Source organism: Miniopterus natalensis, chromosome 9 (assembly GCF_054644295.1).
Source record: "Miniopterus natalensis isolate mMinNat1 chromosome 9, mMinNat1.hap1, whole genome shotgun sequence".
NCBI classification, from domain to species: domain Eukaryota; kingdom Metazoa; phylum Chordata; class Mammalia; order Chiroptera; family Miniopteridae; genus Miniopterus; species Miniopterus natalensis.
This window is the reverse complement of record NC_142089.1, coordinates 36,001,718-36,018,857: the sequence shown is the minus strand read 5'-3', so window position 1 is coordinate 36,018,857 and position 17,140 is coordinate 36,001,718. Positions and strand designations below refer to the sequence as shown.

At 44.6% G+C, this 17,140-nt stretch overlaps 1 protein-coding gene across 1 annotated transcript in view; it reads right to left on the bottom strand.

The window, feature by feature from the left end:
• Positions 1-2,263: 2,263 nt before the first annotated feature.
• FGGY (FGGY carbohydrate kinase domain containing) overlaps positions 2,264-17,140 on the bottom strand; it is a 352,569-nt gene continuing 337,692 nt past the window's right edge. Inside the window, exons 17-18 of the mRNA XM_016205908.2 lie at positions 7,624-7,685; positions 2,264-2,495 (exon numbers count right to left, since the gene is read on the bottom strand). Of these exons, the coding sequence (XP_016061394.2) occupies positions 2,414-2,495; positions 7,624-7,685 (144 nt within the window). The 3' untranslated portion in view covers positions 2,264-2,413. The remainder of the gene's footprint in view (positions 2,496-7,623; positions 7,686-17,140) is intronic.

Below are 17,140 nucleotides of genomic sequence, written 5' to 3'. Positions count from 1 at the left end.
AATGTGAGGTTAAGGCTCCCTGCCTCTCAGCGCTGTAGTGAGGACTGGAGAGAGAGCATACAGGAAGGACCTGGGAAATGGTTGGTAATTACTCACTGCCACACCCCTGTGTTCTCAGCCATGCACAGCTACTGCCTTCAGCCCTGCTTTGCACGAGCAGGCCCAGGCCTGCCCAGGTTCTGAGTCAGTGCCGACCAGATTTAGCAGCTCAAGCCTGCCTGACCATCCTGACATGTTGCCGGGATCCTGCTGTACCTGACTTCCGAGGTGCTGAGCCTACTCCCAACCCTTCTTATCCCCAGCCCGAGCTCTGGTGGGGTCTAGATGAATGAACTGGGCTTCCTCCTGCGTCTGGATTGGATACCCACACCCACCTTCACCCTAGACAGCCTAAGATCTTTATATCCCTTGAGTACTGTTGAATGCTGTTGTAGAGCTGGCCTTTGCAACTGGGCATGGTCGTCGCACTCAGCAAGTTTGATTGTTACTCTTCTGAGCATCTTTTAGATGTCAGGCCCTACAAAAAGATACGCATAGTCCAGAAAATGGAGCTAAATGCTTTACAGGAATTATCTCATTTCATTCTCATTATGACCCTGTAAAGTAGGCACTACTAATCTTCATTTTCAAAATGAGGAAACTGAGGCTTAGGAAGATTAAGGGCCTTTCTCCAAGCCACACAGCTAGTAAGAGGGAAAGCCAGGCCTAGAAAGCCAAGTCAGGCTCACAATCATGCCATGTCGCTTTTCATCCCTTCACCGCCGCCTCCTTTCCGACTGCTTGATGTGCTCATGGCAGCAGGCGCCTTCTCTTCCTGCGGCAGCTGTCACGATGTGCTGTCATCGATTTGCTTCTCTCAGTCTCTCATTAGACTGGGAGCTCCCTGAGGGCTGGGACAGGTTTCATTTATACCTGTCCCTCAGTGCTCACCTCAAAACCTGACACAGAAGCAGCATTCCAAAAGCTTTTTGTTGACTGAGTTGTATTGGCTTTTTCTTTTCTACCTGCTGACTTATGTGCTGAAGTCCCATTTACCCTCTACCCAAACTCATTGGAGCTATGACAGCTCTAGAATCAACATTAGCACTCACTCTTGGGTCTGAAATGGTGTGATGTGTATATTATGGTGTCAGCTAAAGCAACCATTTTTTTTTTTTTCCAAATACTTGTCTACATCAAAAGTGTTTAGCCACCCTGTTTCTTAAGTTTCCTTTAATCTGGAAATTTTTCCCATAGCCTTTTTCTTTGTCTCAATGACATAGACATTGCTGAAGAATATAGTCCATTAAAAAAAACCCCACAGAATGCTGCCCATTTTGGGTTTGTGATGTGTCCTTCTGATGAGATTCAGGCTATGCATGCCCAGCTAACCCTGTGATGCTGTGTCCTTCTCAGGCTATCACATCTGAGGCACAGGGTATCCATCTGCCAGCTGCAGTTAATTTGATCACCCAATCAGGATGCTGTCCTGTTTCTTCCCTGTATAGTTAACATTCTTTTTCTTCTTGTAACCAATAGCCAAGCTGTGAGGACACATTTGAAGAACATGCATACATCCTGTTGCTCATCAAAATTCACTGACGATTCCTGCCTGGACATATCTTTACTATGATGATTGAAAAATGATGATTCTGCAATTCGATGCAGTATCCGATTCTAGACTGAACCCTGTACAGGAGAGAAAAAATGCCATAAAGGACATCATTGAGTTATTGACAAAACTGGAATATGAATGGCAGATTAAATAAAAGTGCTACATAAAAGCGAGATCTACTGAAATTTACTCTCAAATGACTCAAAAAATTTGTGTGAATAGACATACATGCATGCCTATGAACACATGTATATGTACACATATATACACAAATGTATATGTATGCATAAGAGTGTGGAGAGTACATACAAATGATAAAGCAAATGAGGTAAATTTTGAAATGTAAAAGTTAGGTACTTGGGTGTTCCTTGCATAATTCCTATTTTTGCAACTTTTCTGTAAGTTTGAAATTATTTCCCCAAAAAAGTTAACAGCTTTTGACCACCTGTATTATAAAGATTAGATGTCCTGCCTAAAGCAATATGTCTTTCATCTAATTGCTGACAGTGAGTCAATGAACAAGTGCACATTTCCCCTGGCCTGAATGACCCCCAAGGCCTACTTCCTTAGGAAATCCTGTGACCCCCATGTGAAACTTCTGTCCCCATGGCAGTGCCTGTGGAAACTGCCAAGTAAACAACAGCGATGTTTTGAAAAGGAAGCCTCTAGTTCTGGTTCCACATGTCTTGGTTTTCTTTATTAAAAGATAATACAGAAATGATACGATGATACCTAAAGGGTCCTGAATATAAGATGAAGTGACAGACGTCCCTGGTGCAATGCCGCAGGAACTTCTGTGCTGACACCTGCGAGCTCTGCTCAGTCCCCTTTCATGATCGCTGCGTATTCCTTCTGATGTTCAACCAGCTTCAGGAATACTTGATATTTCTTGTCATAGTATCTGTGGGAGACAAGTGAATAAGCCGAATGAGCTCAGACAAGCTGTTCTGCAGCACCTCCCTTTACATTTAGAACGGAACTATATCTGTTATGGGTTTGCAGACACCTCCCATTTTTTCAATGCTTACAGCTTCCTGAGCAATGAATATTATTATCTCTATTAACACTAATCTACCTGGAATGTTATTATCTCCATTTTAGAAGTGAAGACATTTGCTCAGAGAGGCACATCTAAAGTAGTATACATAAAAATCAGCAGGGTTGGAATTCACACTCAGGTCTGTCCAACTTGAAAGGCTTCTCTGTGATGTACAGAAAGTCCCGGGCTTAACACAAGACCATTCACATTCCCGGCTTTAATAAATACTTCACACATGACTGGTCCCAGGTTTGACGACTGTTTTAAAACCACAGCCTTGCCAGGGACAAGATGAAACACTTTAATCACCCTTTGCAACTCCTACATTTCCTCTGCAGACTACTTTATCTGGGAGTGGAACCCCAGGAAAACATGACAAACCCTTTCCTGCTGCTGGGCCCTGCCCTCCAGGCGTCCCACAGTGGACCCTGACCTCCTGTACTCCCCAGGTGACTCTTCGGGGAGACCTGTCAGAACATGGTCTTGGCCATGAGTCAGATGGCAGAGCAGCCCAGTCCTGAAAGGGATAAGGGCAGCTGAGACAATATATTTGAAGACTCGCACTGTGTCCTTACTCCTCCCACTGGGAGGAGTTGACAAGGGACGAGGGTTGGTGAAGCCAGGTTAGCGCGTCTTGGTAGATTCTGGGGCGCTCTGAAAGGAAGTCTTCATGAGGAAGCTTTGGTGAAGCTCGTGAATTGGGGTAGATTGTAAGCAGCGCCTGTAACTTCTACTTGTAAACATGCTGATTGGCTTCATAAGAGTCCCCTCCCCCCAAGCATTTCTACCGTAAGCATTACAGGAACTCAAGGGCCGTGCCCGGGGTGGGGCAACACAGCTTTGGGAGCTGGACTCCGAAGTCTGGTTTGAATAGCAGCTTGGCCTTTACTAGCTGTGTGACCTTGGATGTGTCACTTAACCTGTTTGTGCCTAAATTTCCTCATTTGTAAATGAGAATAAATATTGGGTCTACCTGAAGAGCTGTAGTTTGAATTAAATGAGGTAATGCATGAAAAGCACTTAGAATACTGCCTGGCTCGTAGTAAGTGGTATCAGAGTTAGTTATGGTGATTACTGAAAAAAATATTCCAATATTATCATTAACCTAGCTATACGTGGGTCCTACTAACCCACTCTGACTCTCCAAATTAATTAATTATAGAATGATTTGGGATGGCGATTTTCTCATTTTAATGATACTCAATGACAATGTAACGCTAAGCAATTCTTTCACTCTCTGAAATGGACATCTCAAAACTGCTGGAAGGGAGCTTGGCTCAGTAACCCTTCTCGTGTACTTGAAGATTTCCAATTTTAATCCTGACGACTCTGCAGCAACTTTGTTGGCCTCACTCTTTGTACAGTAAGAAAAACATTGGCTTTGCAGGCAGAGAAACTTAGATGACTCTGGGCAACTTTTAAAAATTGTCTGAGCCTCAGTTTCCCTGCTCTAAGAGGGTGATAACAGTTTTAAACAAGAAAATGAACATGATATACTCCGTGAGCTGTCAAGTGCTAACAAATGTGAACTAATGCTCTTATATACTTTTATGACCCTAGAATGCCAAGAGAGGAATGCTCTTCCTTTTTTACACATGGGAAGCTGAGGTCCAAACCACTTTCTTTTTTCCCCCCTGTTCTTTTTATTCCTAATTTTTTTTTTTTTTTTGGTAAAATATACATAACATGAGATTTGCCATGTCAACTGTTTTTAAGAGTACAGTTTAGTGGCCTTAACAGAACATTCATCACTGTGCAACCATCAGCACCATCCGTCCACAGAACTCCTTTCATCTTCGAAACTGAAACTCTACCCATTAAACAATAACTCCCCTTTTCCTGCTCTCCCAGCCCCTGGCCACCACATTCTACTTTCTGCCTCTATAATTTTGACTATTCTAATTATCCCATATAAGTGGAATCATACAGTCTTTTTGTGACTGGCTTATTTCATTTAAAATAATGTCCTCAAGGCTCATCCATGTTCATGCATCAGGCTATCCTTCCTTTTGAAGAATGAATGATGTTACATGGTATGTTTGTACCACATTTTGTTTACCCATTCATTCGCTGGTGGACACTTGGGTTGCTTCTCTATTTTAGCTACTGTAAATAATGCGGCTATGAACATGGGTGTACAAACATCTCTTGGAACCCCTGCTTCCAGTTCTTTTGGGTATATACCCAGAAGTGGAATTTCTGGACCATACGGTAATTTTATTTTTAATTTTTGAGAAACCACCGTACTATTTTCTACAGTGGCTGCACCATTTCCATTTCTACCAACAGGGTTCCAATTTCCCCAAATCCTTGTCAACAGCTGGTATGTATACATATATTTTGATAGTTCCCATCATAATGGGTGTGAGGTGATATCTCATTATAGTTTTGATTTGCATTTCCCGAATGACTAGAGATATCGAGCATCTTTTCATATATTCATAGGCCATTTGCATATCTTCTTTGGAAAAATGTCTTTTCAAGTCCTTTGCCTATTTTTAATTTGAGTTGCTTATTTTGTTGCTGTTGAGTTTTAGGAGTTCTTTAGATATTCTGGATATTAATCCCGTATCAGACATATGATATTAAATATTTCCTCTCATTCTGTGGTATGCTTTTATAGTCTGTTGATAATGCCTTTTGATGAACAAATTTTTCTAGGGCACTTTTAAGGGACTGCCCTAAAACCACAGATAAATTTGGTGTGGGATGCCCTGGCTGGTTTGGCTCAGTGATTAGAGTGTCGGCCCGTGGACTGAACGGTCCCCGGTTTGATTTTGGCCAACGGCATGTACCTCAATTGCAGGCTCGATCCCAGGCCCCGGTCAGGGTGCATACGGGAGGCAGCCAATAGATATTTCTCTCTCTCTGTCCTTTCCACTCTCTCTGAAAAGCAATGGAAAAAATATCCTTGGGTGAGGATTTAAAAAAAAAATTTTTGGTCTAGGAATGTGGATGAGATTTTGGATCCTCTTAAAAGGTGTAATGAACTATGTAGTCACTAGATAATGTTTTCTGTGGTCCTGACTTTTAAACTCAAGTAAATTCCCTCTCTCCCAAGTTCTCCCCGCACTTGGTCAGTTGCTCCGTATGGCACAGAACTAAGTCCATGTTCCGTACAGATAATATGATTTGAGTCAAAGAGATGAGAGAGTTGCTCAGAGGAAACCGGCTCCCGTTGCACTTGCAAATCTTCAGGCAGCCTGCAGATGGTGCGAGAGCACTGTGTGTGCCTCCTCCACAAAGGCCGTTTCCCAGCTGACAGCCAGAAACTAAGGATTCTTTGCAAAAGGAGCACATGGATTTACTGCAAGAACTTAAAAACAGACTTCCCTTAAAAGTCATGGGAGGGTCAGCGAAGAGATGGGGAAGAATAATCTGTTTCTAATTTCAGCAAAAGGGGGATGCTGCTAACCCATGGCTCCCCCTATATCAGGAACTCAGATCGCTCACTGTTCCTGAATTGAGCTCCCCAATGTTAGGTCCTCTCAGCCCCCTATTTAGAGAGGCATTTATATTTGGAGGGTTAACAGCCCAACTCCATTGGGAGACCTTCATTAAGAAAATGAAAATAAAGTGGATTACTTTGTCCACGGATTATTTCCAACTGTGCTAAATACTGGAGGTGCTTTGGTGGGATCAGCACCTTTGTCCATTGCATGAGGTGAAATTTGCTTTTATATCTCAATCTCAAGTACTTTCCAAATACTAGAAAAGGTGTTTGCACACTGTCCCTTCACCTTTTCTTTTTTTTAAAATCCTCACCTGAGGACATGCTCATTGCTTCTAGAGAGGAAGAGAGAGAGAGAGGGAGAGAGAGAGAGATTGATCCTGTAAGTGTTTCGATTGGGGATTGAACCCATAACCTAGGTATGTGCCAAGACCAGGATTTGAATCTACAGCCTTCTGGTGTTCAGTATGACGCTCCAACCGAGGCACCCGGCCAGGGCTGTCCCTTTTTCTTTACACTCACTACCAGTGAATCGGGTCTTTTTCATCTCTCACCTGGATTATTGACAAAGCCTTCCACCCGATCTCTCCGCTTCTCCCATTCATCCTCTAAGGGGAATCTTTCTAAACTCTGTACCTGACCAGGTCTCACCACTGCTGAAAATTCAGTATCTCTATTTTGGCTGCAGGATGAAGTCTGAGGTCTTTAGCATGGCCTCCAACTCCCACGAGATGAGCCTGCGCACTCCCCTGCACCCAGTTTCGAGTCCGCCATTCCCCATCTCATACACTACCCATCTAACAGACTGCATTTCAGAATTATGAGCTGTTTGTAGTTGCCTGACATACGGTGCTGCTCTCACTTTTATAAATTGGCACGTTATTCTCTCTACCGAGAATGGCCTTCCCTGTCTTGTCCATCTGACAATTTCTTTTAAGCATTTAAAGTCAGCTAGACTTAACCTCCTCTCAGCCCCACAGGGTCACATTCCTTAATTCCTTGGACTGCTGTGTAGAACTTATCCCTTTGTTTGGAAATTATCTTTGTGTGTAAATAAAATTGTGTTGTATTCCCCTCTAAATCTGTGGCTAATGAGCACAATGCCTTGAATTAGCAGGAGCTCAATAAATTATTGGTTTGTGACTTGGGGTTAAAATACTGATCAAGGTCATGACGTAGCCCTCAATGCCAAGTGATGCAAAGAGTAAAAGAACAGATAGATGCTACTGTGTGCTTTGATGGAAGATATAAGAAGAGATCCATATTTTAGAACCAAGGAGAAGAGATTTGCTGCTAATGACCTAGGCAAAAGAACACTGGTCTGAGCGCTCAGACGTCTGTACTTGACCCCCAGGTCTGGCCCTACCTAGTGATCAGAGGCAACTGAAAATGACTTTACCTCTCTGGGACTTAGTTTTACCAACTATTAAATGAAAGGGCTGGATTAGCTGACCTCCAAGGTTTATTTCAGCTCCAGAGCTGTGTGTGTTTACATGCTCTTACTCCTTAGCACTGTGCATGTAAAAGACATAAACTTACCTTTTATCCTCAAGTCTGGGAAATACAACTTTCCCAACATTGCTCATTCTTGCCATTGCCTCCTGTAAAAGAGAACACAGAGTTGGAAAGATAAAACCGAAGTGAGGCTTGTCCCAGGCAAGAGATTCTAATTAGAATTCACTTCCCCTTACGATACTCAGTTAGTTCTTCCAACTTTCCCCCCAGCCCCGCCTTATTTTCTCTGGTAATGGGAATGCATAAAACACCAATAAACACTAAAAGATGCATCTATGAGCACACAGCCCGGGCTTAATAAATGGTTGCTTATTGAGGCCTCCAGGCCTGAACAGCCCAGAAGGTGAAGATTTGTGGCCACTCACAGGGAATAGTGGGAGAGAACGCTTTCCCCTTCTCATGGCCCGGATACCTGGGCTTAAGAAGACAACGCAATGAGCCACTGAGCACACTGCCCACTTTACTCAAGACAATAGTAACTGAATAGGACCACTTTGCACCTGCACTAGAGGGCCAAATACATATTTAAGGCCTCTTCATGTCATCTTTGGCTTTTCCTCCAGCAGTGTTTGAGATTGTGAGTGCCGATACGGTCCCTCCGGGCTAAGTCCAATTGACCTGAGTTCTGCACTGTGACTTCAGGACGCGCCTGTCTTTACAATGGAGCAATCAGGCAGCAGCAAGCTGTAGCGCCTGGATGGACATGGTCTGGCGTGCACAGCTTCAAGGTCAACCGTAGACTGTGTTGGCTCTGTTATGTAACTGAAATGGTTAGGTTTCCTTGCAGTCTCCCCATGCTGTTAAAGCTATGGGAAAGTTAGGGGGAATGGACTGAACCCACACTTTGGAGTCCAGCAGACTTGACAAGGGAGCTTGCGAGCAATGGCGTGGCAAAGCCCCTCAGAAGAGGCCCTGTCTTAGGAACAGCTACTGAGGTCTCATTGTTAAGGATACATTCACTCAGGGGTCACATAGGTACTTCTTATTCCATAGATTTATTAATCACTCGCTATGTACCAGTCGCTGTGCTAGGGACACATGTGCCTAAGACACGCTCTTTGTCTGGGAGAAACTCACATGCCAAGAGCGGAGGGAAAAACATAAAAAGCTGACGACCACTCGGAATGTCAGGGGCCCTGGGTATCTTCAAAACAGTGGGGGCGGTCAGGGATGCTCGGAGCAGCGAGCGATGGGCAGCAGACGACAAATGGCAGCCTTGAGCATGGAGCAGACTTTAAAAATTAAAAAAAATTACTGAACATGAAATCATGGCGAAAGGATAAACGCTAAGAAAGGGCAGTCTGGGGCTCTTTTGTGAAGGAGCAAACAGCCAAACACATCTTAGTGGGGTCGCTGGTGTTCCACTTAACAGGGACATCTTAGGGGGTCTGCTCACCCCACGAGTGTCAGACGCTTTCCTCCATGGGCTAAGTTCTCCCCCCCCTAAAGGAATCCCCCTCTCGTCTCCTCTCGCTAAGAGGCCTCAGCAGCCCCCAAGGCCGGCATCCCACTCACTCTCCTGCCTGCCCCGCTCTGCTGTGAGCAGGAGGGCTCGCCCCTCTCCCTCCCCCGACCCCTGGAAATGCCCTGTGGAAATGCTACTCTAGGTCACGCTGGGGCTCAGGCCTGAGACAACACTCCAGGGCTGCCTCATGGGTGGGATCCGGGACACCTGTGCTACAGAGGGGGCTCCGTAAATGTCACTTCCCTCCCCCTGTAACAGGTGTGTGGACAAAGGCAGACCTGCAATTCTCTTCCTTTCTTTCTCCACGTTACCACTGCTTGTTTTGAAAATAAATTAGTAAGAAACAAACACCAGCAATAGAGACTTCAAAAGTTTAAAAAGAGGTTATTTTGTTTCTCAGAAAAGTACAGATTGAAGCACTGACCTCGGCTCAGGTGTCTCCTCCACAGAGGAGGTTTCTTTCTGACTCCCCCCGCAGCCCACCCCCGCCACGAGCGCATGAATGACACGGCCCCGCAACTTTCTGCGAGCACGTCCGTCTCCCCAACGAGACCGTGAGCTCCTTAAGACAGGGACTGCTGTAATTATTTCCACTGCCAAGCTCAGCATCTGGGACAGCGTACACATCCAGCGAATGATACGAGATGAATGAACTCAAGGATCCTACGTGGGACAACTTGAAAATGGAAGCCCTGGCTGAGATCTAGGGATGACAGAGAAAAGATATCAAGTGAGCTGGAAACAGACCACCCTGAAGAATCTGGAAAAGGGGTGGGTGAGGACCCATGAGTCAACTCTTACACCTTCCATCCACAGGGAAGGTCAGAAAAAGAGCTGGATTTTGGAGGAGAAAATTACTGGGTTTATTGTGCATCAAGCCTCCTTCCAGGGGAGGGGTGAGAGGAATGTTCCCCCTCACAAGTCAAGGGAGCAGGGCTTCACCGAGACCAATAGGGAACGCGGTGTGTCCCTAAGGCGGTGGGACACAGTGGACCGAGTGTGACTCCTGTCTGGGAGGAAGGGCTGGTGGGCACGTCAGTGTAGACAAGAAGGGCGGGTGGCACCCGGATCAGCCAGCACTGCCAGAGTCTGTCAGTCTCCCAAAGGCAGGACTGTTCCCACAGACCCACGTGGCTGGCATGCGAGAGGGCTGTCGTGGGCTGTCTTAGATCCTGTCCAACATGGACACCTGATGTGGCAGAGAAAGTCTGCAGAACGAAGCTCGAGAGAACTGCAGGATTTGAAAGGAATTGGGAGAAGAGCAAGCAATCTGCTAGAATAGAGAGGCATTAACAAGGACAAGGTGTTGTCAATGAGAGGCTTCCAGGGCAGCGGCCTTCCAGCCAAATCTCTGGCGGAGTCTATAAACACCCACTAGGCTAGGAGAGCCTGCAGCCCGGGCGTGACAAGGCCCATTAGATGAGAGCCTTCCTTCGCCCCCAGCCTCTCTTCCCCGACCCCCACCAAGCACCTCCCGGGATTAAGAAAAAAGCTAGTATGTTGGAGAGAAAAAATAATTGCAACAATGTAAAGGGGCAGTGGGAGTAAAAGGTAGAGTTGACTCTGAATTCTATCTCAAGAAGTTTGTCCTCAAATTACACATGCAGCACAGTAAACACTGGACCAACATGTATTAAAATGTTAACAGGTTTAAGAGCATGGGTGATATTTTTTTCTCTTGCTTTTTTTTGAGTGTGTGTGTGTGTGTGTGTTTTCTAAACTTTCTACAGTAGCATATATTGATTTGATAATTGTAAGGAAAATAAGAATATACTGCATTAAAAAAAAAGAAGTTATGCATCTGGGCAGTCAAAGTGAGCCCTCCTCTCTCCGGGGGGGCAGGGCGCACTGTGGGTATCTGACACAGTAAGGAGAATGCCCAGAGAAGCAGTGCTGTCATCAGAAATAGCAATGCTGAGTTTTCTAATTTCTCCAAATAATGAACATAAAACTGAAACCTCATGAACCCACTGGCTGCAATAAATCTGGAAATTACCACAGCATAACAATACGGAGTTATTATGGAAATGCTGACACGTGCTAAATATAGCCGCCCCCCACAATATATTTCTGTTCAAAAGGGTCTATTTGAAGTTGGCCTCAAAATTCATACTTTCTGTCAGCAGGCAGGAGCCGGGCCATCTTAATCTGCAGCACGCTACACTCTTTGTTTGAGAGTCTAGACAGCACAATGAATGCAGTGACTTCTCTCCTTCCTTTCTGCCCACACAATGGAAGCTTTTAAAAAACAAAATATTTGGTAAAATCGCATTTTAATCACTTCTTTTCTTTCTCTCTCTAAGGCAGAGCTATAAATAAACCATGAAAGTTCACATTTGATCGTTACTTCTGAAAGCAAGGGAAGGGTTTCTGTAGGAGAGAATAGGGGCCCTGTACCAGGGCATGAAAGGCAGCATTCACAGGGTCTGACCCTTCCCCGCCGTGTCAGGGCCCAGCTACCAGCTTGCACACACTGCTCACCACTTCTCTGGGAGCAGCGCTGGCGAGCGCCAGGCCTGTGTGGGCGCAGGAAACACCCAGTTCTCATGCATTGTGGCCTCCTTTGGGAGCTACCAAAGGGCTTCAGGCGACACTGGGGTGAGTTACCCAGGGAAATTAGGTTAAAGAAAGGAAGGGGCTCTTCAGCACCCATGGAAAAGATGGGGATTCCAAAGTGGCAGACACACTAACCTGGGGAGAAGAGGGCTTGGTACCTTCTCCCCTCCCCTCCCCTCCCCAGGGGAAGGGGAACAATGGCCTTAAGACCTGGGATGACTATTGGGAAGTCTAGACCTACCAGCTTGGCAGTGTCCAGACATGATCTACAGGGAATAATCAGAACCTGGCACTGTGGGGCCATACAGTGAGCTCCCTGAGGGGAGGAACTAGGTCACCGTAGGCCTCGTGCCTGGCATGTCCGCGCACGTACAGGTGTCTGGTTCATGATGGCTCATTGGCTAAAGGAGAGGGCGATGACTTTCATAACAGGGACAAAGTAAGATCATCTAAGCTGGTGTTTCTAAAGTGGCACGCATGCACTCCAGGGAGGGCTCACGGTGTTGCATTAGGATTCCAGGAGAAAATATTGGAAGTGCCATTTATATGATTTTTAGTCTGAGGGAATTAATTAAGCCTGACCAGCACTTCATATGCAGGCCGTCACCAGATGGATTAGTGGTCTACACATTACATAGTTACGAGTCACGTAAGGTGTGTGAAGTTTCCTAAGAGAGGAATGGGAGCTCTTGCTTCTATGTCCACAGCTGCCAGGGGTTTGCTAAGTGCTGTCATTCACATGGTCTAGGGAGTCATAGGTATTATCTAGTTTATTTGAAGTAATCCTTGAAAAATTGGCAACGGGCTGAAAAAGATTCAGTCCAAGGATTAAAGGTAATGGTGATAATTCAGATTCAAGTAAATGAGAAAATGGAGCCCTGGCTCAGTTGGTTGGACTGTCATCCCATACCCAAAAGGTTGTGGGTTCGATTCCTGCTCAGGCACATACCCAGGTTGTGGGTTTGATCCCTGGTCAGGGTGAGTACCGTAGGCAACCGATGGATGTTTCTCTCATGGAGATGTCTCTCTCCCTCTACCTTCCTCATTCTAAAATCAATAAACATATCCTTGGGTAAGGATTTAAAAAAAGAAAGAAAGAAAATAGAGACACTTTTTACTGCTTGAGATATAATCTATCAAGCACAAACAAAAGCATTTAGAAATCATCAAAAGTAATTTTAAAAATCATTAAAAACTTCTGTCCACGGATGTATAGTGCACCTTTAGATACTGCATAATGCTAGTATGAAGACAGCTGTGTTTCACCTGTTTTATAGTATACGCAGTCTACAAGCACAGAACAGCTTTATGCCTGTTCTTAAGTAAGTTCCCATGTATGGAGGATGCAAGCTCGAAATGTATTTCACTATAGGGAGTATGATCCAAGGAACGTGGCATCTACTGACTTAGCAGACAACTTCCATGGCCGCTATGTTACTGGTTTGACCAACATTTCCCAGGTGCTAACTCTGTGCTGCGCTCTGTGTTAACTGCTTTATGTACATGACCTTTTGAATCCTCAAAATGATTTTATGACACGGATGTCATCATCTAGCCCCACTTTATGAATCAAGGAAGTAAACAGAGTATAAGGAACTTGCCCAAGGTCATAAAGCCAATAAATAGTACAGGCAGAATTCAAGCCCATTTCTGACTCCAGGCCTTTGCTGAGGCCTCCCTGCAGGCCCAGTGGTCCTGTACTTCACTGTGATGCAAAAGCCTCATCCTAGAACCCCCCTACATTTGAGTTCGAACCCCACTTCTGCTGCTTATTAGCTGCGTGATCTCTCGGGCGAGAAGGAGTGTGTGTGTGTGTGTGTGTGTGTGTGTGTGTGTGTGTGAAACAGGCCAATACAGTACACTGCACCTTTTTCAGAGGTGCTGACACATAGCTCTGAGATACATGAGTCTGCCTTCTTGAGGAACTCTGACTCATTTTACTGGAACAGGCTCACATGCTAATGTGTGGGCTGAGGCACATGACCCTCCACAGAAAAACAGAAAGGATAGCAGTGTGATTTTCCTCCAACAAGCACTAAGAAATAGCTAGTTGTTCTTTTAGTGATTTGTTTTGTTTTTATTTTTCACAGAGTCATCTTTTGACCCGCATCTGGAGTTCTGTGCAACCTCCGCACACTGGAGACAACAATGTCAATTTAGAAGCAGGAAGGGATGAGAGAAAGGAAAGAGTGGGAGAAGTCTTCATCATTAATCATGATATGAAGACTCAATGCCTCAGTTATAATTTTATATCTTATCCATCTATCCATCTGTCTATCTACCTATCCACCCACCTACGTACATACACACATATATTTTGCTTAGGGTGTTGATTACATGGGGGTACACATTTATCAAATTTCATCAAACTGTATATTTAATATCTGTGAATTTCACTTTATGCATACTATATTGCAACTTAGAAATTATAAAAGAAAAAGCATCTTATATGTGTATAAGTATATATGTTGGTATATGTATATTATTTAATTTTCAATTATATGCCTACCAAACAGAAATAAAAATTTAAATGCCCAGTTCTCTATTCTTAACTCTAAAATATACCTCATATGAGTCTCTTGATCATAAAGGAGGGGCAGCGGGGTGGAAGCTCTCCAATTCTGCAGGAAATGGAAATGCTAGTGGAAAGATATTGAGTTTCAGAAATAAAAAGGGTTAGGATAGCATCTGGGCTCTGCTACTTACTGGATGTGTGAACTAAGCCTCAGTTTTTCCATCTATAAAATAGGAATAATAATATCTACTCACAGCATTGTGGAAAATTCCAGTGTCCAATTCTTTGACTACCCACCAGGCCTCCTAAACTCCACTCTGGTATTCTACTAGCAGCCAGGGCCACCCAGGGTGGTTTTCAGGAGGAGAGATAAAATGATACACTCTGCCTATAACAGACTATTGGGGCGTGAAGTTGGGCTTTATCACGTACTAGCTGCATTATCATGGACAAACTAACTTCTTTATGCCTGTTTCCTTTTCTAAAGATGGAGATAATAATAGTATGCCTCTTGTAGGACTATTGTTAGGATCACATGAGTTATTTCAGGTAAAGCAGTCAGAACAGCCAGCACAAAGTAAATACTCCATAACTTTCACATATTTATTATCCCAATAGCATTCAAGCTCCATGTGGCCAGGGGTTCTCATTTCATTCACTCACTGCAGTAAGAACGGAGCCTGGCCAGAGTGGGCAACCCATAACTAGTATTTGTTGAATAAATCAGTGCATGAGGTAAGCTAAATTTTATCTCTCTAGGCTGTTTTCACCCACAATACTTCTGACACCAAATGTGTGGGGTGGTGTTCCTTAGACCAAGCAACTCTCCAAATCTCTAGACAACAACTGGGGATTCTACAACTTAATTTGGAAATTGACTACCTGGAGTTAGCAACAGATTCCATAGGTTTAAGGGCTCAGTCCCACAAGGCTTCAGATGTCAGTCAAAAGCCCAGGTCTCCCAAACTTCTGACAGATCAGCTGTAAATCAGAGCTGCCCTCCCATCTCAGGTTTGATAACTTGATAGAACAGCTCAGTGAACTCAGGAAAACAGTTGGCTTACTATTACCAGTCTACTTTAAAGGGTACAAGCCTGGAATAGTCAGATAAAAGAGATGGACAGAGCAAGCCATGGGGGTGTGGGAGGTGTGTGGAGCTTCCATGCCCTCTCTGGGGTGCACCACCCTAGGCTCTCCAAACCCTGTAGTTTAGGAGTTTTCATGGAGGTTTTGTTACATAGGGATGATTGTTTAAATTATTGGCCATTGGTGACTGACTCACTCTCCAGTCCCTCTGCCCTCCCTGGCAGTCAGGGGGTGACACTGAAAGTTCCAACCCTTTCTTTAATCAGGCCTGGCCTTTCTGGCAACCAACCCCCATGCTGAACCTATCTAAGGGTCCCCGGCCACCAGTCATCGCCTCAGTACATAAAAGACACTCTTTTCCCTTCAGAGATTCCATGGGTTTTAGGAGCTATGTGCCAGGAATCAGGAACAGAGAGCAAATATTTATACTTCGTTATGTAAGAGTCTCTCTCATCCCTAAAAAACTACAATGGCCTTCCATTGGCTTTGAACGAAAGGCAGATTTTGCAGGATAGTCCAGAACTTCAAGATCAAGCTTGTGACATCTCCAACCTCATTTCATTTCCCCATTCACTGTGTTCAATATGCTAGAGACACACTTGCCACCTTACTGTTGGTTACACGCTAAGCTGGCTCCTGCCCTGGGCATCCCTGCTTTTCTCAGGTACACCCCTGTCCTAGATCTTTCACTGTTCAGCTTTTTCATGTGATTTAGGTCCTTTTCAAACATAATCTCTATGAGGCCTCCACTGGCCACCCTTGCTGAAACAGTCCACTTCTCCCAAACACTATTACATCAGTCCTCTTCACGGCAACTAGCATGAACTGGGATTCTATCGCCAGTTCACAAGCGACCTTGTTCACTGTCTGCTTCTTCCTCTGTGGCCTCACCTCTCCTCCTCCTTCCACGGAGCCAGAGTCCTTGGCTTCCTTATTTCTCCGTGTAGCCTGAGCCTTTAGCAGGGCATTAGCTAAAGGTCAGCTGACAGTGTAAACTTACTGAATGCTCACTGGAGAGGCACCGTATCTGCATCTTGCCTCACTTGATGCTCACAAGCATTCTGTGACAGAGGCCTTTTTATCTAATTTACAATGAGGAAACAGAGGCTCATAGAGGTTAAGCGACTTGCCTACTCTAGTAAATGGCTTAGGTAAGATCTGAACCGTGCTTTAACTCCTGAATAAGACCGGGCTCATTCCTTGAGGGGCTCAAAACCAACATGTAGGTCTCTAGTTGGTGACAATTTAACTTCCTCTGATGACTTTGGGGCCCTGTAAAACCGTAAAAGCTTGTTTTTTCCGCTGTCAAAGACAAAGTCAATCATAGTCATGATATTGTGCTTACAGGGGTAGGAAGGTGCATTCATTGGCATATGGAAAGATTGTTCCTATTAACTTTGGAATCAAAATTACTGCCAGCTGGATGGCCCTGAGTGAGACCTTTCCCTCTCTGGAACTCGCTTTCTTTATCAGTAAAATAAGGGGGCTGGATTAAATTCTTTCTAAAGTCTCTGACAACTCCACAATCTGTTGAGTCCATGCACATGTCTTTTTTTGATGATCTCTTAGTTAACAAGTGAACCAGTGACTCCCCATGGTACAGTTCATTAGAGTTTTATTAGGCCCATTCTGAGGGGGAATGTACCCGACTGTGTTTCTCTAGCAAGGCACAATTCCATTGCAATTTGGTCAGAGCAAACATGGCACTGGGGGTGGCAAAAATATCAAACTTCTTGCTCAAAGCATCAGATAGATTACAGAACTCCCAAAATGCAAGCCATCACCCATCTAACAATCTATTATTGACTGGAAGAGAAATGGCCCTGCCCATAGGTCTGGCTGAAAATGCATAAAGCACTGCAGGAAGCCGGAACAGAAATAACAACAACAGTAACTCAACAATAATAATCATGGTAGCT